The sequence below is a fragment of the Anser anser genome (assembly GCF_964211835.1).
Source record: "Anser anser genome assembly, chromosome: 23".
Lineage (NCBI taxonomy): Eukaryota > Metazoa > Chordata > Aves > Anseriformes > Anatidae > Anser > Anser anser.
In genome coordinates this window covers 2,890,068-2,912,235 of record NC_139744.1, presented here as the reverse complement: position 1 = coordinate 2,912,235, position 22,168 = coordinate 2,890,068, and the positions used below count along the sequence as shown (strand labels likewise).

The following is a 22,168-nucleotide window of genomic DNA, read 5'->3' as shown; positions in this document are numbered from 1 at the left end:
CACAGCCTCCCAGGCCCTCCCTGGGGGGTTTTGCACCACGCTTGGGGCTGTGTCCCCTGCCCCCCCCAGCCTGACCCTGCTCACCTGCATCCGCTGCGGGATGGAGCCAGGTGTGGCCAGAGCTTAATTGGTTTTAAATGAACGTGGGGGAGCCCGAAAGGTGAAAGGAGGAAAAACTGGGGGAAAATTGGCTTTCTCGGTTTCTTTGGGAAATGCTCGCTGCTGCTGGGAGGGGAGCAGGTCTGTGGGTCTGCTTTAATTAGGGGTAATAAAGCTGTGTTTTCCTTTCCCCCAAGTCCCAGTGAAATGTGGTGGAACTGGTTTAATCCACTGCTCGTCCAGTTAAGCCTTCTGCCAGCCGAAACATCCGAAGAGCAGAGAGCGGATGGGAGAGCAGAGCTGGGAAACCCGGAGATGCAGCAGGTACGGAGCAGGGTGCTGGGTGTCGGGGTCCCGTGCTGCCAGCGAGGAGGGGAGGAAACTCAGCTAATAAATTCATGCCAGATCTTCCAGGAGCTCTGCAAGTGCGTTGATGTCTTTGGGACAAAACCCCACTGCTGGGTTTTTCCATTTCACCTGCTAAGGCTGCTGGAGGTGCTGTGCTGGGGATGCCCGTGCCCAAACCCTCGGGGTCTGCAGGATGCTGCTCAGCCTTCAGAGGGAAGGGAACTGGGGAGCAGCATATTTTGGGAGCACCAGGAAGGTGATGGGGGACGTTCCCAGTCTCTTCCCACTCCGGATAAAAACCAGGAGCTGTAAAAAAGGAAGATTCTGCTTGGCTACAGTAGAGGGGAAAGCACGTGGGGTGACGTGGTGTTTGACCAGTGCTGAAAGCCCGTCAGAGACACGGCGTGGGGAGGAGGAGAAGGACAAAGAGCTGCTTTGCTGCCGCCCCGCAGGATGCTGCCTCTCTGCCCAGTTTGGGGCTAAATCCTTCCCATCTGTAGGACAAAAGGCCCGGCTGTGGGTCCAGCGGGTCCTGGTGCAAGTGTGGGGCTGATCCTGCTGCATGGCTGGGGCAGAGGATGCTGCTGGCAGCACGGATCCCAAGCTCCTTCAGTTCAGTGGGCGTTTGGGGGCTGAGAGCTGAAGTGACGGCCTGAAATCCAAGCACCTGTGGGTCCAGAGGCAGCCGGCGTGAATCCCTCTTCCAAAACCCTTCATGTTACAGCTCAGGCAGCGCCGACCCTTTTCCAGTCCCAGCATCACCCCTTTTTTTTTCACCTGTGTCAACAAGAGCCAGGAGCGAGCGAGCCCCTGATGCTGTCACATCCTTGCGCGGTGTTCCCCTGCAGGCTGAGCAGCCGGACGTGTTTTAATTAACGTGATCACGAAATTGCCTCTCAGGGCTGAATTCAAGAGGCAGGGTTGGGAGCAAGCTGCTGCTTCCCCGCCGTGCCCAGAGGCAAGCGCTGAGCTCCGGCTCGCTGTCCACAACCTCCCCAGGGCTCTTTGCAGCGGCCGCCGTGGCCCAAAAGATGGTCGGCGCTCTGGCAGAGGGGGTTTGTGTCGCTTGAATCGTTTCCCATCTGATTAAGGAATGAGAAGTGTGACAGCGGGCATTAGGAAATCAGCATCTCTGGCCTGATCTTGAGAAGATTTGCATCCGGAGGCAGGAAGCAGCGCGCCCTTGCAGCGCTCCTGCTCTGCTGCTGCTGCTTCATTCCTCGGCCAGTTACAGAGGGGGAGAGGAGTCGAGGGGCTGGGGAGAGATTTCTCAATCCCAGATAAAGCTTTGAGGTCATTTTTCAGGTCCCTGCTGGTGTGTCCTGCTGCAAGAGAAACACAAAACCATGTGAAATGTGTTTATGTTAAACTCTGTAACCAGCACGAAACCCAGACCGGATTTCTGCAGGGGTGGTGCTGAGCTCGCGCCTGCCCAGCCTGGAAGCCTCAATTAGACCTGAGTTCTTCCCTCTCCCATCTATTTATTCATTTCAAACTCCTCATACACTTATTTTTGAGAAGTTTTTGGGACCTGAGGCACCTGCCGGATGAAATATTTCCTATAAGACGCTTCCTTCACCTTGTTTTGCTCCCCGTGGCTCCCAGAGCTGTGCCGTGCCGGCCAGCTGCTGGTCCTGGGGAAAATGCTTGCTACGAGCAAACGTTGCACAGCTGTTTCTCACTACAGAATTCTTCGGAGGTGGATTATTTGTCATTCCCCAGCTTAATAATAATAATCCGTTAATGCATTTTTGTCATCCACTGGGGGAACAAAACACTCCCATGTGTTTTTACGGCCGCGGTGTTTTCCATGCACGCACGCAGAGCTGGAGCTCGCCCTGTGCACCCTGGCCCGGCTAAAAGCACCGAGCAGCTCCCGCCGTGCCGAGAATTAAGTCTTACAACATGACAGGGTGGGTCAGAAGTGTCTTAAAACCGCCGACTAACGAGCGTGTAAAAAGAGATGTAAAAGGGGAGGGAAAAGTGAACGTTTCCGACGTGCCGGTGGCCGTGGGGACCCCACTCACTTTGCGCTCCCTGGGAATCTTGTGAAAATATTTGCTTTGCGCTCAGCGCTGGATCCGACGCCGTCTCGCCGGCCGGGGGGGCTGCGGTTGGCTCCGTGCACGCTCAGCGCTTCGCAGCTGGCAGGCAGCAGGCAGATGGCCTCATCCTGCTCCAGATGTGCTGCACGAAGCTGCACCTCTCGTCCTCCCCCTCTCCGGGGCTGTTCCCCTCCCTGCTCCCTTCCCTTCCTCGGGTGGCAGCTCTCTGTGCCCTCCTGCAAGCAGAAATGGGGTATTTTGCTTATTTTTTTGTTGTTTCCTGCCCTTTCTGCAGGTTTTCAGAGCCAGGCGGGGGCTGAGGACAAGGGTTTCACTCCACACCCCGCCGTAGGATGCTCCTTTGCTCCAGCTGCCGCCAGCCCATGGGCTGAAAGAACCGCAGCGTGGTATGATTACAGCCTGGCCAAAACCCTCTCCGACAGCCCGGGACGGAGCAGGCTGCGAGCCCAGCAGTGGCTGCAACGCGGGGAGCCCTGGCAGAGATGCTGGTGGGAGTGGAGAAGGCTGAGCCAGGGCAGTTTGAAGCTTGCAGTGTGACCCGGGGTGGGTTGGGACCTCATTTGGGTTGCTCACACGGACACAGCACCCCGGGGAGCAGAGGAGCAGTGGGTGCTCAGCTCTGCTTTGCTCCGTGCACGCAGCCAGCGCCGTCCCCACGTGCTCCCCACGCGGCTGGAGCCAAACCCTGAGTCACGGCCACCCACGCTCCCTCCTGCCTGGGGACCAGCTTCAATCAGCACCGGATCAGCCTCGCGACCAGCGCTTTGCAGCCAAAACGCTGAAGTTCCCGGGGCTGCGGCCAGGAAGGTTTGCAAGCCCTACCTCAAGTTCCTTGCTCGGGCAGAGGTTTTTGTGCTCGGCCTTATGCAAACCTCCCTGTGCCCCGTTTTGCCCCCCCCAATCCAGCCGGCAGCACCAGCAGGTTCCAGCCTGGTCGCAGCGAGGACGCGAGCGTTAAATTTTGGAGGTGCAGCTGGGACTAAGGGAGGGCACGGGGTTGTGGAAACCCCCTCGGTGGTCATCGCTGAAGCTCTCTCTGTGGTGCACAACTTGAAATGAAGGCTCGGATCCACCGAAATGCAACCTGCTGGGAGCTGGATGCAGAGCAAGCATCAGTGCCAAAATTCGGGCAACTCGCTGTGCTTCAAGGAAATTAAAAGGCACTCGCTCCGTTTTTTGCTTATCCAAATGCTCGCAGCCTCAGCTGACCCGGTGCACTGAAGGAGTCAGCGTTTTCAGCAGGCTTGGGCTTTGATTTGTTTCTTATGGCTTCCTGTCCTGATGCGAAGGAAAAGTTATTTTGGGAACCTCATGAATGAAAACCGAGAGGTGACCGAAGCACCAGCAGGGCAGGCGGGGGCAGCCAGATACAATATTTCTCCTATCCGCAGAAGAGATGCTCCAGAGGCTGTTTGCCTTTGATTCCTTCTCCCCAGTGCAATGAAGAGCAATTATCCTTCCCATAAAAGCCTCCTTCTTTCAGGGGACTTGTAGTGACTTCAAAGAAGGGGCAGGTCTCTCTCGGGAACAAAGTCGTCGTTTCAGTGGGTTCCGGGGCTCTGAAGAAGAGCTCCGCGTCGTGCTGCCTGCCTGGACCTCTGCTCCTCTGCTCCTGCCCCATCCTGCCAGGTTTGTTCAGGGCGAGCATCCCCCAGGGAAGATGCTTTCCCTGTGGTAATCCCATGCTGCAGGACCCCACTTCAGCCAGGCTGGGACCCAGAGCGTTGATGCTCCCCTTGCTTTGAGATGCCCGCAGGGCTTGCTGCGTCCCCCAGTCCTCCGCCGTCAAAGAGGTTGGTGGAAAAAGCAAGAACTCACCCGCTCCTCCAGCTCCCATGTCCCAGATAAATATTGCTTCCTCTTCTGGGGAAAATGCAGCGTTCCTGGAGCTGAGCTTGGCCTGGGCTTGGTATGTCAGAGTGAGAAGTGCTTGGTTGGAGCGAGGCTTTTTTCTTCCCCAGCCCCTATTCCGAGCCTCCAACAGTGTCAAGAAACCTTTCCCAAAAGCCAAGAAGCTCTGCAGTGGCCAGTGGATGCTTCTCATCCCGCTGTGGCAGAGCCCCGGTCCTCCTTCCCGGGGCCAGGCTCCTTGGGCGAGGGCCGAGGAGCATTTTTGGGCTTGTTCCTTGCAAACCAGAGCAGCGTGCCAGGAGCTGCAGTGGCTGCAGGCAGCAGGCTGGGCTCGGGGCTGGTGGGCACCGTGTGGTGGTGGGGACAGCCTTGGAGGAAGGAGCCTGTATTTAAACACTGGAGCAGCTCTTTGGGCAGCAGCTGGATTTCTCGAGCTCTCAGCACAACTCCAGAACCGACAGGATTGGAGCTGCTGCACCCGCTGCCAGCAGCCCCACGGGACGGAGCGTGCCGGAGGTGTCCCCATCTCATCCCTCGCCTGCAAAAGGACAATGAGGAGGCTTAGGGGAGCACAAAGAAGCCATGCAACCCTCTGTGGAAGGGGAGCAGCGGCAGTTTTGCTGGAGCCGGAGCTGCCCGGGGCTGTGCTACCCCACGCAGAGACGGGAGGAGCAGCTTGAGTTGCAAACAGGCAGAAGGCACCAGAAAAACGCTCCGGTTTCGGGTGTCCCGAGCGCTGTCTACCTGATCTTATCTCTCTGGGCAGGAGTTATCTTTGCTCTCCAGGCCGGCAGGGAGAAGATGAAAGCGCCGTGGGCCGGACTGGGTCCCCGTTTGGGAGCCCCCCCCTGCCGCCAGCCCCTTTGTCCCAGGGGTAACCGAGCCGCCAGGGGGGCAGCCGCAAGAGACGGTGCTGGGAGGGCGAGATGGGTGCGATTTGGTAACCCAACCCCTGCCTTTCATCCGGACAAAGGCGGCCCCGAGGTGTGGAAAGCCCCGTGCCCAATCTCGTGTCCCCGTTCCCACTTCTCATTGTCCCCAGGTTGGGTGCAGGACGCCTCCGCTCCCCCAGCTCGCCCCTGCTTTTGTGCTGATGCTCTGCAGCTTCGACCTGCCGCTCAAAGCCAAAATTCCCGGTCGCAGGATTCAACCTCTGCTCCTCCCCCACCTCCACATTTTGGTCTCCATCCTCAGATTTCAGAGCCCAGTACATTTTCCCAATACACATTTTTCTCCCACGTCCCGTCTCATTCCCGGTTTCCATTCACTCCGGGAGCAGAACCCCGGGCGTGAGAGGGGGATCAGGCAACGAGGGGCTGGGATGCAAATCTTGGCAGAAGCCCACAGCCCCTCGTTAGGGGTTTCTGGCTCCCAGCGATGCTCCGATCTGCTAATTGAGTGCACGCAGCCCCAGCTGAGCGCCGGCTTCCAGCTTGTGCATCGCTCACGCCAGACGCACGGATGCGGGGGATGCACAGCATCCTTGGGTCACGTTTGTGGGGAAGAGCCGGGCTGCTGAGCTAAGCCAGCCCTGCATGGTGACACCACAGGCATCGGCCCCATCTCCCTCCTCCTCCTCCTCCTCGTGCAGCTTCGTTTCCCTGGAAAAAAAATGCAGGGAAGGGGACAAATAATGATGGAGCTGGTGGCAGAGCCCTGCTGGCCCCAGTGGGATGCTGGTGGGGGGACGGGAAGGGAAAAGGAAAAGGGAGGGGGCGATAGGGCTGGGGAGTGCTTGCTGGTGGGGATTAAAGGCTCAGTCTTGAGTCGAGAGAAGGAAATGAGAATCAAATCAGCTTCTAGCGCCTGCTAGACCTTGGGGAAGGATTTATGGCCGGGGTCAGGGCGGCAGTGCAGCTGGCAATGGGACCCTGCCCAGCCCCGGGGCACCCTGCAGCAAGGGAGGGTCCCTGGGGGCGATGGGGGGCACGGTCCCTCCTTGCTCCTCTCCCACACTGCTGAGGGCTGGAGGTGGTGCGGGAGGGATGGAGAAGGGGGTGAGCACTCAGCTGCGCTGGGTAGGGCCACCCGCAGCCTGCTACACCCTAAGGGAGCAGGTACGGTTGTGGGGGGGGGCAGAGGGATGTCCCTGGAGCAGCACCCCTGGGTGCCTGGGGGGGGGCTCAGAGCTGAATCCCAGGGGCTGGAGCAACGAGATAGAGCACGTCACCTGCTCCCTCTGACATACACACCTTCCCCTTCCTCCCAGGCAGCTGTGTTTGCAAGAGCAGCGCCACGTCCCCCTCCTTCCCCGCTCCCTCCCTCCCCAAATCCCACCTTTCCTGACCCCCATCCATCACTTCTCTCTGCCTCCATCCTCTTCTCCCCCCTCTGCCCCTTCCCTTTTTCTTTTTCCTGCCCGTAATCGTTCACTCAGAGGGACGCTGAGCTGAAGGAGGCTCGTCCTCCCCATCACCCAGTGGCGCAGGAGATCCAGGCAGCGCCGTGCCCCCCCCCCACCCCCCCCAGCACCCTGGGGTGCCCTGGGGCTGTGCCCCCCGCACCGCAGCGGGGTGGCAATGGGGCGCCTGGCAGGAGCCGCCTGTAAAACGAAGAAAGTTAATCATGGAGATAATTGAAACCAGCGGCAGCGGCTGGAAAGCGAGCGGCTTTTTTTTCTGAGCCGAGGGGAGGAAGGAAGGGGGGTGGGAAGCCGGGGCTGGGGTTTGGGGTTTGGTGTTTGTGTTTTTTAAGCCACGGAACAAATCCATATGGTTGCACAGGCAATTCCCAGGAACTCTTCGCCTGGGTTCAATCACGAAACGTTTCAATCCTTACACTTCAAGTGTAAAATTGAGGTTCTTTGGAAGGAAATTGTTTGTTTGGCGGCGCTTTCCTGGGGCTGTGCAGGCAGCCTTGCCTTGGGAGCAGGGGGGGATTTGCCCCCCCCCCCAGGTGCGAGTGGCTGTGATTGACCCCCAGAGCAGTGCCTGCAGGGGCCGAACAAGTTTCCTGCCCCGTCCTGGAAAGCAGGGACCGTGCTGGGTGCCCAGCCCACGTCCCCGTGCATGGTGTGGGTCCGTGGCACCCACCACGGGTGCGGCAGCACCCAGGAGGGCTCCTGAGCCCTGATCCTGGCCGGGAGGGTAGGGAAGGGGTGCTGGGGGCAGGTGTCTATGGGTGCTGGAGACCCAAAGCTGGCCTCGCAGCAGTTCAGATGCCTCGGTGCAGTAGCTGGGTCCCTTCCCCTCCTCACCAATTCCCCACCATCCCGTTCCCCTGATAATAATTAAAACCGTGCAACCCAACCGCACCGGGTTTTAGCTGGGAAACGACAGCTCGGCCACTGCGACGGGCGAGGGGCGGCGAGGCTCAGCCCCGTGGACGGATGCTGCTTCCCACGGACTGATTTGGAAAAACCTCAGCGGTGCTGGGTTTGGCTCGGGCCGGCCGGGATATCTGCGTGCTGCTCTGCAACTGTTCTACGCCTCTGGTTTCTGACCTCGGAGCCGTGTGCGCGCTGCCTTGGGTCTTTTCCAGGGCTGCGCCGAAGCATCTCTGCAGAAAGCCCTGATTATTCCAGGCTGAAAAGCAGGTCTGGAGCAATTAGAGATGGAACAAACCCCTTCCAGCTACAAAGGGGAACGAAGGAGAATGTGCGTGGGCTGGAGCTGAGCTTTAAGACAGATTTCCCCAGCCCCTGCGCGTGGAGGGTGGCGGGGCTGGGGAAGGGGCTGGTGGGCGCTGCTGGCCCCAGCGGGTTGGGGCTGGCCGCTCTTCGCCACCTTCCCACGGCTCTCCTGGCACCCGCCCTGGTTGGAAAAGCAGCAGTCGCCACTCCTGAGAGCTTCGCCTGGCAGCTTCGTGCAGCACAACGCCAGTGACCCTCAGCCGGGAGCAGGGGCTGAGCCCCGCTCACTCTGCTCGGGAAAGTCTCGGTTTGCATCTAATGAAAATTTCATCCCCCCCCTTTTTTTTTTTTTTTCTTTTGACTAGAGCAAAGAGGAGTTTCCAATCCGTGGCAGCTGGAGATAAAAAAAAAATAATAATAATAAGGATAAAATATTTATTCTAAAATGAGACAGCAATAAACTAACCTGGGAGCTTGTATCAGAGCAGGATTTACGTTCGCTTTGTTTTTCGGATGGGGAAAATGAGTCACCGACTCCCGGCCACGGGGAGCTGCTGAGCTGGAGTGAACTGCACAGTGGGCTTTTTTTCAAACCTTTCAAGGGAATTAAAACCCTTTTAGTCACCTTGCGGCACGGTTCTGGGGCTCAGGCAGGATTTGTCCCCGAGTGGGGCCGTTTTCCCAGGACAGGACCTCGGAGCAGCCCCGACCTGGCTGAGCCGAGGCTGCGGTGGGTGCAGAGCCGGTCTTCGATTTGCCTGGGAACCTAAATCCCCCTCATCTGTCCCGTGCTGCCTTTGAAACAGGAGAAAGTCAACTCTTCCAGGCCCTTTGGAGGCTTTTTCCTGCTCTCAGTGATTTTCTCTTCAGCTGTGCTTGGAAGGAAACCAACGCAGCCACTTTCTCCTGGTCTCTGTAAATCATTCCCCCCCTTTCCCCTTTCATGCTAAAATAAAGGAAATAATTAAAAGACCAGGAAAACGAGCTGCTGGCAAGTTTCCTACGAAACTGCTCGGCGCTGCGAGGAGATTGGAGCCTCGCACGGGCACAGGGCAGCCTCTCCTCGCCGGAGGGATTGGCCCCATCCTGCGCTCGCTGCTCCCTTCCTGCGCGGCGCTGGCAGCTCGCTGTCTCCTCGCCAGAACAACAACAACAACAAAAAAAGCGCTGCTTAATGCCCAGGTGGCTTCTTTGCAGCTTCACGGCAAGCCAGCCCTTGCAAACGGTCACAGAAGCTTGCGCTGTCAGTGCGGGAACCCGCCAGCAGCGATTTCCATTTCAGAGCCGTGCTTTGAGGGAAACCGGAGCGTTTTTTTTCCCCCCCGTTTGTCCTCAGGCTCAGCCTGCCTGCGGGGTTACCACGGGGGTTTTTATTTTGTGTCCTTGCTGTTGTGTTCCTGGGCTAGACCCGGGGTTTCTCAGCGTATTTTGGACAATCTCATGCCACTTATACCCTGGGTCTTCCCGAGATGATTCAATAGTAGCTGTATGCGCACGGGGGTGGCTGCTGCCTCGCTCCGGCTGCTGTATTAACTCTCATATCGCCTCCCTTGCTAACTCCCCCCAAAACGCATCCATCTGGGGCTGTTTAACCTCTCCCTGCTTGCTCCTGCGAGGCCACATCCATTAAAATCCAGCCCCATCAGCACCTCCCTGGGCTTTGCCCCCAGCTGCAGCGCAGCAGAAGCACCTGGGGGAGATTTAGGGCTGAAGAAGGGCAGGACCCCCCCCCCCGCCATTCCCTCTGCATCGTGGTGTGGCAGGGAGGTTTTTCTCCGTGCTAAAGGGACAGCTGGGACATGCTGGGCGCCTTGGTGGCCTGGAGGTGGCTTCTGCCCCCTGCTCGTGGTGGCAGTGTGTCCCTCCCTCCCAGGTGGGTGAGAAATGCTGCCTGCTAGCTGGGGTATTTTAGGGGTGGCTTTGACCCTGGTGGCTCTGCCACCACTTAGGTGTCCCTGTCCCTTGATGCCCTGTCCCAGGACGCTTGTGCTGTCTTCCCCTGTGTCCCCTACCCCATACGGGGCTGCGGGGATGCCCTGAGATGCCTCCATCCCACCTCTGCCCTCCCTGTAAGGAACCAGGACGTATTGCTTCTGCCCTGGTACCCTTGCATTTGGGGCCGGGTTTATCCCAGCCCGGGCACAGCCCGGCTTTCTGCTGGAGCTTCTGGGTGCTGCGACAGCACGGGGAATCGCTCTGAGGCACGGGCCCCGCATATTTCCCTGAGCCCGGTCGATAGAGATGTGCTGATGGGCCAGAAGAGCTGCCTGCTTCCCATTAGGTGGGAATGCGGCTGGTGCACGTGGCGGGCAGATTTCGCCTCGCAGGGGACGAGGAGGGGAGGTGAGGCTGCCTTAACGCGGGTACTGCAGGGCTGTCTGCAGCTCGGGGTGGCCTGGCGGGGACCCGAGCGCCCCCAGATTCCCCCCTCCCCGCAGCCGCTGCATTCACAAAGCCGGGTGAAAGCAGCGGGGGGGACCTACAAAAAGCCTCGCTGGGCTCCTTTGCGGAGGGAGGTGGATCCTGGGGAAGGAGTGGAGGTGAGGTTAGGGTTTGGCAGCTGGGCGCTGTGAGCTGTTCCACTTGCAGGGCCCTGCTCCTCCTCTGGCAGCTCCGCTCTATTCCCATCCTATAAGGGAAGGTCGCAGCTCACATGTGGAATGGGAACATCTCGACGCGTTGTGGGCTTATTGTGCTTTTTGGTGATTTTTTTTTTTTCCCCTTTTTCTCTGTGACTGGTTTGGGAACAGGGGGACGCGACTTGGTGCTTATCCGAGACCCTGCGCTGGGGGCAGCGAGCGGCTCAGCAAAGCAGTGGCACCCTGCAGGAGCTAACGGTGGCTGGAGGGGGTGTTTGGGTCTGTCCTTGTCCCCGTGTCCCAGCGCTGGTGGCCGTCTGTCCTCCTTCACCTCCCTGCCCACGAGCCGCCAGCCCGCAGAGCCCCTCCAGAGCTCGCCGCAGCAGATGCGAGATTAAGCCTGGGGTCGACCTCTCCCTCCCCAGGCACCCATAAACAAGGGGAAGGAAGTTTTCCAGGGCCTTTTCCCCAGCCCTGCTCACCAGCCGATGCAAACATCAGGCTCCTTTTCAGGTCTTATTGCTCTTTTTTTTTTTTTCCTTCCCTCCTGCACTAACCGTAAATCAGGTTGCTCTCCCAAAGGACCATCTAATGCAGCTGATCCCACACATGAAGACCACCTTGCAAAGCTCCTTCTTTCCCTCTCCCCTCGCTCCAGCTTCACCAAGGGATGCAGGGAGGGTGGGGGGGATGTGTGGGTGTCCCCCCCCCCAGTCCCTCCTGTGGGTCGAGCTCTTCCCAGGTGCTGCAGGCAGAAACCTCCCAGCTCCCGCCTTCAGCCCGGCTCCGCTCCTCTTCTCCACTCCAGCCTTTTTCCCAGGGGAGGATGGGGATTAAGAGGAAGCAGATTAAACCTAATGGATTGATTGCAATTATTTTCCCCTGTTTATTTGCAGTACCATGTGGGAGCCTGAGAAGGAAAAAAAAAAAAAAGGAAAGGGAACGCTCTTTATGCGCGTGTAGCCCTGCTCCTCATTACGCTTCCTGCTAGAGAGCTACCCAGGCCAGCCAAAAATAAAACCAGCTACGTTTGAGCAGCCTATTTCAAGCCCGTATAAACTGCGATGTGTAAATACTTGTGTGTGCAAACCCACACGCAATCCTGCGTGAAGCTGTTGGAGCAGCAGCCCCAGCCTCTCCCCACGTGCCCGTCATTGGGAAGGCGCCAGCTGCCGCCGCCGGCAGCTCTTTGTTGCAGGAGCCAACCTTTTATTTTTATTTTTTTAACCTGTCATGGGCTGGCACAGTGCTGGAGCTCCTCCAAAGCCTGGTCCTCCCACCCCTGTGTTGTGTTTTGTTTTGTTTTGTCTTCCCCCCAAAAATTTGGCTGCCTACAAGCTGTGTGAGTACTGAGCATCGGAAACGTGCCCTGCATCCCTTTGCCTCCCCAGGAGCGGAGCCCTCCTGCCCCTTCCTGAACTCACCGCAAAAATTTGCCCCTGTGCAAATAAATCTGCCTGGTTTGAGGTTTTGTGTAGGATTTTGGGAGCCTGAGCCCGCATCTTGGTTGCCAGTGGCAGCGTTGCCACTGTTGCAGAATCAGGCTCCTGGTGCCTAAGGCAGCACGAGAAGCCGGGGGAAACACCACCCTTGAAGGCCTTTGAGGTTCTTTCCTATCGTGGAAGCACAAATCTTGCTTCCTGGGGGGGAAGAAAAATACCAAGAGGCACGCAAAACGCTGTGATGCTCTTTATTGGCATCCGACCGATACACAAGGATAGCTACCCACCGAGCCGGCCCCACGCCCCGCCAGCCCCCGTGCAGGATCCCTCCCCCCTCATGCTGCTCTCACCCCTCCCAGCACACCCACAAACTCCTTCTACGATGGCAAATTATTCGCCGCAAACCTCTAATAAATCGGCGTTGGTATCACAGGGGGAGTGGGGGAACAAGTGGAGAAAACACACATTCTTTGTACAACAGAAACATTAGAAAAGGACACAAAACGTACCGACGAGCATTAACTTTGGCTTGTTTTCCCTCCTTTTTTTTTTTTTTAAAGTTATTATTATTATTATTATTTGTCCTGCAACCAGGGATTTGAGGCATCCCGCGGCTTCTCTTTGGATGCTGAGTTTGTCTCCGTTTCCTCGGCCGCGAGGCTGGTTGAAGGGCGAGGAAAGGACCCCTTGCTATGGCAATAGAAACCTGAGACCATGGCGATATTGTCCTGAAGAAAAGCGATTTGCATCTGGCACGGTGCGTCCCGGGTGGCGCGTGGGCTCGGCCAGGCTCACCCGGGCAGGTTTTTGAGGAGGAGTTGGCAGAACCCAGCGTGGGCGCTCGCATCGAGTCGCTTCACCAAAAGAAGGGACCGAGGGAAACCACGATAACCAACACTTGAGTTTGACCCAATGCATCCTCGGGGATGGCTCAGTCTGGAAGGAGCTGGCACCCCAGCTGGGGGCTTGCAAGCCAGAGTCAAATTTGGGGCAGTTTCCTTGGATTTCAGTGCTCTTGGTGCACAGCTGCTTTGCGTGAGGGCAGGAGGCGCTTGGCATCCCAGCCTGATCCAAACGCAGCCTGGGCGTTTTTATCTTCCAAAACCCAGGGAGCAAAGCTTCCAAAAGCTTCTAGGTGCTGAGTTTCCACCGACGTTGGCTCCAGGCCCCTTCACGGGATCCCAGAATGGGCGAGTTGGGCAGGGACCCCCGGGTCCATCCCTCCAAGCCCTGCTCCAGCAGGACCACCCGGAGCAGGGCGCCCAGGACCGTGTCCAGGCAGCTTTTGGAGCTCTCCGAGGATGGAGACCGGTTCCAGTGCTCCATCACCTCCACAGTCCATCAATACGTCCTGATCTTCAGACAGAAACAGCCTGCAGGGCACCGAGCTCTCCCTGCAACGACCTCCACCAGGATCGGCCGAACCCCTCGGTGTCCCCGAGCTTCTCGCGGACCCGCTGCGATGGTTTTTGGAGCGAGCACGCGCGCGTTTCCCCACGTTCTCCGTCGAGTCTTTAAGGCCAGAGGCGAGGTGGGAATGAGGACGGGGCTGCAAGAGGAAAGCTCAGCCTGCAGGTGGGAGGCCGGGGTGGCCGAGCAGAGGGGTTGGGGCAGGCACCATCACCCCATCACAGGTAGAAACATCGAGCATTAGTAAAACAAGGCAGAATTATTTACAAGTCTCGCTTAGCTCCTTGAAGAGGGAAGGAAAATCTCCTTCTGCACTCGGTGAGGTTTCTGGCTGAAGCAGGAGGCTAAGGGGGAGGCTGGAGGCTCAGCCGTGCCCGGCTCCTGCGCTGTGTGAGCTCACCTTGCAGTCCTTGCTCTGCAAAAAGCCTCCAGGCGAGGGAGATGGCAAAGCTGCCCCATTCTGGGGGACATCCTCCAGGACTGTGCGGCAGCTCAAAAGAAGCCCTGGGTGCTCACCTGGCAGCTGCTCCTTCTGCAGCCTCACCGAGTGCCGGGAGGGGGGTTGATGTGTGAGCTAGAAGGGTTGGGACCCCAGTGCCACCAGTCCAGGGCAGGTACAGGCCCAGTATGGGGTCTTGAGGAGGAGCTGCCCACCCCCCCTGGCTGCCAGCCCTGTGCAAGGGGGACAGTGCAATCGCACCAGGGTGGCTTTGCTCCTGGGGCATGCAGCGCGGGGATGCCGGGATTCATGCCGAGGGGAGGATGAGCAAAGCCCTTTTGTTGTGTTCCCACTGCAGGCAGGCACTTTTGTCAGCCCTTTAGACTTTTGGGGTCCCCCCCCGTGGAGCTCCAGCACACCTGGCACTGGCGCAAGGGTGGTGGCACCCGGACGCCTGCTCCCCTTTTGGGGCTGTCCCCAGCATTCGGTGGCTGCTCCCCACCGAGGCCAAAAGCTGCCGGCCCCGAGGAGCGTGCGTGGGGGCTGCGCACCCCAAATTTCACAGTGTAGGTTGGGCTGCTGGAAGCCGAGTCCTTTCCCCCAGCCCACCCCCCTGTTGCACAGCCCAGCTTAGGGACCAGCCCCCTCCCCAAATCCCGCCGCAGCAGCTCCGCTTCGCTGCGCCCGTCCCAGCCCAGCCCTTTGCTCGCGGTTTGGGGGAAGCAGCCGAATTTCGGGGCGACAGAGGGCAGAGGAAGAGAACAGCAGCGTGGGACAAGGAGGAAGGGCAGGAGGGAGAGACCTGGAGCCCCAAAGAGGACGGGGAAGGGGCTGGAAGAAGAGAGAAGAAGAGAGACCTGAGAGTGGTGCTCGTCCCTGCGCTCACCCAGCTGCCCTCGAGGATGCTCCGGCAGCAGGCGCGGAGCGGGACCGAGCCCGGCTGGGTCAGGGGCTGCCGGGGGGGGGCAGCGGTGGGAGGGGGCGATACCGAAACCAGGAGCTCAGTGCATAGAGGGCCGTAAAACTGGGGGGCCCGGGGAGCCCTCGCTTCCTTCCCACCCTCCTCTCCGGGGGTCTCGGTGCCAGGGAGGGGAGAGGCGAGGGGGTGGCCAGGCACGGGGCCCCCGGCAGCGCCTCTCCCCCCCGGGCCGCCCTTCAGACGGGCGAGGTGGCGGTGGACTCGCTGTACAAGCTCTCGGCGATGTCCCCGCGCTGGATCTTCCGCAGGGCCACCAGGAGGGCGTCGAGGGTGGCCGTCTCCTTGGAGGACCAGTCGGCCAGGAGGGCGCGGGCGGGCGATTCCTCCCGCGTGAAGGAGTCAATGAGGTCCTCTTTGTAGCCCAGCTCCCCGGCCAGCTGCCGCCACGTCTCCTCCGCCGAGCTGCTCAGCAGCTTCTCCACCTCCTCCTGCTTGCTGGGCGGCAGGTTGGCGTACAGGCTCCCGTCTCCCTTGGGGGCTGCGAAGGGCGAAGGGGCATTAAGGTGCTGGGACACGGTGCCCCCACCCGCCCCGCAGCCCCCGGCTCGCCCTACCTGGCCCCTGCGTGCCCTGGCTGGGCGGCTGCTGGTCGTGCAGGCTCTGGCTGTCCACCGAGATGCCGCTGTCGCTGTGTAGCTTCTCCCCCTCCGGGGAGGGCGTCTGGTTCACCGGGCGGTTGTTGGCCCCTTGCTTGTTCTGCTTGCAACTGTTCCACCTGCACGGAGAGGAGCGGGGAGGTGGCAGCCGGGGGCACTGTCCCATCCCGTCCCCCCCCCCCCACCGGGCAGCATTCCCTGCGTGGCACCCCTCGCTTTGGGAGCAGCTTCATTGCCTTGTCCCCTGCTCGGAACCATTTTCCCAAGAAGTGTTTCCCCCGTAACCTCTGGCTCAACCCCTCCGGCAGCTGGATCAGGTTAAATCAGCACCGAGTGCCTCTGCTTTCGCAGCTGCCCTGCTCCTGAGCTTTGCAAGGGCCCGGGACGGGGCTCCCTCCTGCACAGCCCCGCTGCAGAAAGGCAGCTGCCGGCCGGCGTGCGCGCCTGTGCGCGCATGGAGCTGCGTGCGGGTCCCCACGTGCGGTGCTGCGCCCACGTGAAGGCGCAGCTGGGGCTTCGGCTGGGTGCACGCACCCACGTCGCTGCCTTCCCGTGGGCGGTGCACGTGGTGCTCGGTGCCCTCCGGGGCTGGACCGGGGCCACCGGGGAACCCGGGGCTGTGGCGGGGACCAGGGCGCACGTGGGGCAAACGAGCGGCAGGCTCGCATCTGGGCAGCACGTGTGGAACCGGGCAGCTGCGTGAGCCTGGGCTGAGGTCCTGGTGGGGAGGGGATGCTGGGGGGACCCCTTGGGGTGCCTCCAGCCCAGGGGGTGCACGGGGAGCAGCCGAGCCAGCCCTGACCTGCGCGGGGCCAGGTGCACGCCCAGGGATGAGCCGGTGAGCGTGATCGGCCGCGACGGCTGCCCGCGGCGCGCCAGAGCGAGCAGGGGGAAGAGCAGGAGGGGGTGTTTGTGCTGGGGGCAGTGTGGGGGCACGGCTTGCACCCACATCCTGCTGCGATCGCCCCCTTTCATCTGCTCAGCTGCCTTATTTCTCATGCATTTTTTGGAAATCCAGCTCCCGTCCACCCACCCTGCTCCCCTCCCTCATTTCGCGGCGCTGTCGGTGACTGCTCCAAACGCAGGACCTCCGGCGGGGGTGGGCACGGGCTGCTCCCCCCTATTCAACTCCCTCCTCTTCCAACCCAGCCCCACGGCTCTGGCTTGGTTCTCTACCTTTTGAAGGCAATGTAAGCCACCAGCCCCACCACCACGGCCGCCAGGATGGAGCAGTAGACAGGGATGAGGTTGTCGGCGGTGCCGCGGCTCATGACAGGCTGCGAGCTGCCCATGATGGTGGTGCCGGTGTCTGCCAGGGTGCTGGCCATCGCCTCCGTGTTGAAGGGGTCCCTGGTGACAGGCTCGGGGCTCTCTGAGCCCGCCAGGGATGGGGTGTGCGTCGTCCAGCGAGGGTGGAGGTCTGCCAGGAGGGGAAAAACAAAGGGAAGAGTTAGCCACGTACCTGGTGGTGACTTGTAGCAGCTCTGGCACAGCCCCTTGTCCCCAAGCTTGTCCTTGCAAGCCAACCCATCCCCGGGCCCCTAGTCCCCCTGGACCCCGAGACAAGCCAAAGCTGGCTCGCCTTCTGAAAGGCTGATGGTGCCTGGTCGTGGCTGGGCTGCTTGGACATGGCTTTGAAGGTTTTCCTTTCCCAGCACTGCTTTGCTCAAGGCCTTCCCGTTCAGCAAGGGACAAACCACGTATCTGTGGGTCCCCGTTGCCTATGGGCATCCAGCCTTGCACAAGCAGGGTTTATTTATCCCCACTGAGGTTTTGCTCCAGCCCTGGTACCGGGATGGAAGAGCAGCTCTTCCCCCAGACATGCAAGCCTGCTGGCTGAGCCCCCGGCTCCTGTCGCTGATCCCAGAGAGCTGATATGGGACTCGGTCCCCAGGACGCAGCCCCAGCTGCCACCCATCTACAGCACATCTGCACTGAGACCTGTGTAAGGCAAAGCAGCTGCCTCTGCAGCTCGCAAGGAGCTGGGTCTGCCTGCTTCATCTGCTGCTTGCAGCCTGGATTCATCCCCCCAGGGGGGAGCAGAAAGGGGGAACCCTCACTTGTCTCCTTCCCCTGGCCCCTGACTGCTGGGTGTGCCCCGCCAGCCCAGCCCCGATCTGGGAGTGACCCCGTTCCCACCCATAGGTCCGCACCCAGCAGATGGATGTGTCTCGTCTTGCACTGGGAAGAGCTCTCACCTGCGTGCCCAACCCCCCTGCAGAGCCTGCCTCCCCCCAGACCTGCCCGTGCCCCTCTCCAGGGGCTTTCCCTGTGCCCGTGGGCAGCCTCCAGGTGAGCTCTGCAGGGCTGTGTCCCCGCTGTGCCACACCGGGGCTGTGCCCCGTCCCCGGCCACCCCATGCCCCAGGCAGTTTGCAAGCTCGAGGCTGGAGCAAGCCCCAGCCAACCCCTCCTGGGCACAGCCCAATTCCTGCTCCCTGCTGCACCAGCCCTTGAACAACTGCAGACAAACAACCAGCCCCGGTGCAATCCCCAGCCTGGAGGTTCCACCTCTGCTCGTGCACCCCGAGCTTTCCAGCACAACGACAGCACGGGGGACGGGCTTTGCAGCACCGGGGACACGCTTCGCCCTGCCCGCTGGCTGTCCCCGGAGGGGGAAAAGGAAGGGGTGGCCCGGCGTTGGCAGCTCCCCGTGCCGACCCTCCCAGCCGCGGCCCCCGTCCGGATCCCGCTGCCCTTTGGGAGCAATGCTTTGGTGGCCGGCACGGCCGTATCCGGCGGGGCCCCGCTGGCAGCTAACAAAGCTCACCCTGTGCTCCTTGACTTATGGCTCCATTTACTCGACCCTTCCAAGGGATCAGCCAAAGGGAGCTGCGCTGGCTGCCGCCTCGTGCTGTGAATCAGCGGCGCGCGGGACAAAGCCCCTTTCTCAGCCACTGGGGCTCAGGGCAGGAATTGTGCTGCTGCTGCCAAAGAGCAGCCGGGGCAGCCCCGGTGCCAGCCTAAACCCCCCCAAAAAACAGCCCCCACTGGGATATGGGGACTGTGCATGGCATGGGGCAGCACGGCCGGGCTGCTCCGCTGAATGATGCTCTCCCTGCACACCAAACCCTCCTGGGCTGTGGGGCTGGCTGCTCCCCAGCTCTTTTTGAGCGCAGCAGCAGTTAATTCCCATCGAAAACCCATCGGCTGCCAGATTGCCTTTTGCTGAAGGCTCTGGCGACAGCGAAAGCAACGTCCGAGGCTGCCGGACCTCTTGGCTGAGCATTTGCAAGGGAGATGAAGGCTCGCAGCAAGCGCTGGCTCGTTAGGAAGCTGCGTGCTGCAATGCCCAAGGGGTGGGGGATCTCAGCTGGACACGGGGTTCTCTCTTCTCCTCCACCCCCGGGGCCCTGCACCCACCTCCCCATTGCTGTGGTGCAAAGGGAAACTGAGGCACGGAGCACTGCAGATGTCTGTGCTTGCACCACGAGAGCCAGCGAGCCCTGCTCCCCGCTCCACGGCGCAAAAGGCAGCGGTACCTCTGCATTCGGCATCGGAGGTGGCCGTGCACTCCTTCACCATCACCTCGTTCTCCTCGCAGATGGTGCAGGGCAGGCAGGGGTCCACAAAGTTGGCCTCATCCGAGAAGGTGCCCTCGGGGCACTCCTCGCAGACCGTGTCCTGCGAGTCCCTGCAGGGGAACATGAGGCCGAAGCCCACCTCGCAGACCCGGCACTCCTTGCAGCTCCCGCTCAGCTCGTCCTGGTAGTAGCCGTAGGCGCAGCGGCACACGGCGTCGTCCGACTCCACGCAGGGCGCCGACATGCTCTGCAGCCCCACGCACTGCGTGCACGGCTTGCACGGCTCCGTGGCGCTCACCGTGTCCGAGTAGGTCACGCCTGGGAAAGGGGGGAAGCAAAAAACGGGGTGAGCAAGGGGTCACTGGGGTGTTCCCGTCCCCGCTGGCCGCTCCGCGCCCCGGTGGTGGATTTGCTGCAGCCCCCAGCTCCCAGCCCCATCCTGTCGGGGGAGCTGGGTTTGCGCAGGGGCTGCAGGCTGGGGCCGGCGCTCTTCATCGTTTTCGAACTCCTCTGAGACATGGGGAGAGTTTGCCCCACTGCAGCCCCCCCCAAAACCACCGGTCCCCTTCCAGCCCCTGGCAACTCCATGGCCTCCCCCTGCCCTTTCCCTTCCCGTTAACAGCAAATCCCTTTTTGCAGCAATTCCCCATGCTAAGGGGGGAATGCAGCCCCTAACTCGGGTCCTTTGAGCTCCTGCAGCCTGCACAGCTCTCGCTGCTGTCCCCATCACACCCATCCCAGCTGTGCCCATGTCCTTGGTGCCCGTGTCCCCGAGCGAGCGTCCCTGTGCGCAGCAAGGGCACCGTCCCCATTTCCGACCTGCGAACGGTCCCCATGGCCCACGCTGGCCCCGACAGACATCGCATCCCCAAAGCTTTCTCCTCTGCATCCTGCCCGGGAGGTCCCTGGGGGCATCTCTGCCCTGAGTCCCCCTTTCTTTGGCCTCGTGCTCCCCACCGGGGAGGCCAGGGGATGCGGGAGGTGATGCAAACAGGAGGTTACAACACTAATTGCTGACTCTCCTCTGACCCTGGGGCTCCTTGCTCTCCAGTTTCACCCCGCAGGACTGACTCTGCCGTGTAAATCAATACCCTCCCAAAGCCCGCCGAGCCTCCCCCCCGCGTCCCCTCCTTCCCCTGCATGGTCCCCAAGGTGTTTGAGGTTATTTTTAGCCCAGCGAGCCAGGATCAGTGCCCGTCCTGGAAGGCAGAGTTGCTTTCCCTCCATCACGCTCTTCGCAGCGGTTTCCCCACGGCCCACGCTGCCGAAACGCGGGGGAAAGCCCAATCCCCCATCCCCTCCGTGGAGAAGGTGTTGGGGAATGATGTGCAGTCCCTCAGGAAGGCAAACCAGCCACCTCTCCATCCGTAATTAGGAGCTGGGGATTTCCTCTGGAGGCTCCAAGGGCTGTGCGCCCGCCCTGCGCTGGCCAAACCTTCCCCGTGGCCTCCCGGCACCTTTGGTGGCCTCCAGCTTCCCCGGGTGGCCCACGAGAGATGGAGCCTCCAGGAGGAGCTGCTCTGGTGCCTCTTTTGTGACATTTTCAAGACAGAGGGGAAGGAAGAGCCCCGAGGTGCCGGTGACGGGCAGGGGCAGCTCGCCCGCTGCACCCCAAGGACAAGGGGCACCGAGCCAGCACCGGGATGTCACCGGGGCTCCCCAAAGCCGTTCCTTCTCCTTCGGGGACAGGGGCTTCTGCACCAGCCCCCTCGCACTTGTGCCATACATCACCGTGTCACGCGCAAACCGTGCCAAAAGCAGCGGATGCGGCTGATGGGAGGGGGGGCCTCGGCTGGGCGAGCAGCCCCTGCCCGGCCGAGCGGAGGCAGAGCCGCGCTGGGTCGGCTGCTGGCGTGTGCGGCTCCCATTAACCTGGACTCATCCCTCGCATTATTCTGAATTATTGATAGGCACCATTAGAGCGGGGAAGTGGCCAGGAAAGGCATACGGCTGAGTGGGCACATTTTCAGTGGCAGCAAGGTATCGGAGCTGAGCAAATTACAGCTGAGATTCAGCCGGGGCCCCCCTCCCTCCCGCAGCGATGGAGGCTGGCGAAGGGGGATAAATAAATCATGAGGCAGCCATCGGGGGCAGGGGGGGGGTGTGTGGCAAGGGAGGGAGAGAAGAAAAATTATAATAAAAAAGCAAGTGGCCATTTGGGCTGCCTTCAGGCTTTGACAGGGGTGCTGCTGTGATAGGAGCAAAAATTCTTTGCGAAACCGTTTGGCCGATGGGTTGGGAGGCTGCCCAAGGCGAAGCCCCGGAGGCAGCCTGGGGTGGAGGTGGGGATTTTCGTGCCCACGTTCCCCGTGCCCGGCAGCCGGGGCTTTCTGCAGGGAAGGGGCTGCCCATGCAGCACCCCTGGGGGCCGGTGGGAGCCCAGGCTGGGGGAGAAGGGTGGAAGCAGCTCCCAAAGGATCCCGTCTCCATCCCAGCACGGGCTGGTGATGGGTCTGCAGGTCTCCTCTCCATCCCCAGAAATCCCCCCGCTGGGCTCAGAGGGCAACTGGGGACCTTTCAGCACCCGCACCCCCAGCACCCATCCATCAGCCCCACCCAGCAGCTCCCAGCTGATGAATTTTGGGGCTCAGCCCCTGCTGCGTCGACAACGAACACCTGCAGCTGGGGCAGGGCTGGGGGTAGAAAGCAGGATGGCCAGCAGCAAGGTTGGTTCCCCTTTTCTTTGCAACTCTGCGGTTTGTTTGCCGGTCCCAGTTGACGCAACGAGGGGCCGGGTTGTCCCCTCGCTGCCCAGCGGGGTGGCGGAGGCCTGATCCTGCCCTGGGATTTACACCATGGGCTTGGGTGAGTGAGGAGCATATCGGGGAGGGGGGGAAGCTCCCAACTGGGGGGTGTGAGCCATGGGGTTGGGGGGCGGACGGAGGGCTGTGGGGGAAACTGAGGCACGGAGGGGTGCCAGGAGCAGCCAGCCTTGCTGGCCCTTTGGCAGCAAAGCCAAGCAAGGTGCAAAGGGTGGCGCTGGGAGCGTTTGGCCCTGCCTGCCCTTATCCCTGCAGGGCTGGAGGAAGGGAGCAGGCCTTTTGGTCTCGATGCTTTCCAGCTCACCTCCCTGACCCACCGCAGTCGGTGCCGGAGGTTAATCCTGCTGGGGCCGGGCAGGGGAATCTGGGGTGCAAACCAGAGCAGCAGCACTCCCATACAGCCACCAACACCCGTGCCCTGGCTCGCGCAGCCAGGTCGAGGTCTCTCTGTAACCTCTGCACCCGCCATCCTCCAGGGAGGGTGGAAACTCCCTTCCACCCCC

General features: G+C 60.9%; 1 protein-coding gene and 2 long non-coding RNA genes across 5 annotated transcripts in view; 2 read left to right on the top strand and 1 right to left on the bottom strand.

Moving 5' to 3' along the window:
- Positions 1-121: 121 nt before the first annotated feature.
- Positions 122-14,422, top strand: LOC310885694. 2 transcript variants are annotated; one of them, XR_014574903.1, is made up of 3 exons: positions 127-423; positions 2,788-9,808; positions 10,686-11,027. It is a non-coding gene; the product is annotated as an uncharacterized lncRNA (long non-coding RNA). The 2 variants fall into 2 exon arrangements; XR_014574902.1 differs by lacking the exon at positions 10,686-11,027 and adding an exon at positions 11,411-14,422 and having other exon boundaries at positions 122-9,808.
- The window catches only part of NGFR (nerve growth factor receptor), a 13,213-nt gene continuing 4,875 nt past the window's right edge, over positions 13,831-22,168 (bottom strand). Inside the window, exons 3-6 of the mRNA XM_083809311.1 lie at positions 18,862-19,221; positions 16,557-16,800; positions 15,339-15,499; positions 13,831-15,262 (exon numbers count right to left, since the gene is read on the bottom strand). Of these exons, the coding sequence (XP_083665437.1) occupies positions 14,961-15,262; positions 15,339-15,499; positions 16,557-16,800; positions 18,862-19,221 (1,067 nt within the window). The 3' untranslated portion in view covers positions 13,831-14,960. The remainder of the gene's footprint in view (positions 15,263-15,338; positions 15,500-16,556; positions 16,801-18,861; positions 19,222-22,168) is intronic.
- LOC310885693 overlaps positions 19,230-22,168 on the top strand; it is a 15,670-nt gene continuing 12,731 nt past the window's right edge. For both annotated transcript variants that reach the window (XR_014574897.1, XR_014574898.1), the window contains exon 1: positions 19,230-21,708. This is a non-coding gene — a long non-coding RNA (uncharacterized lncRNA). The remainder of the gene's footprint in view (positions 21,709-22,168) is intronic.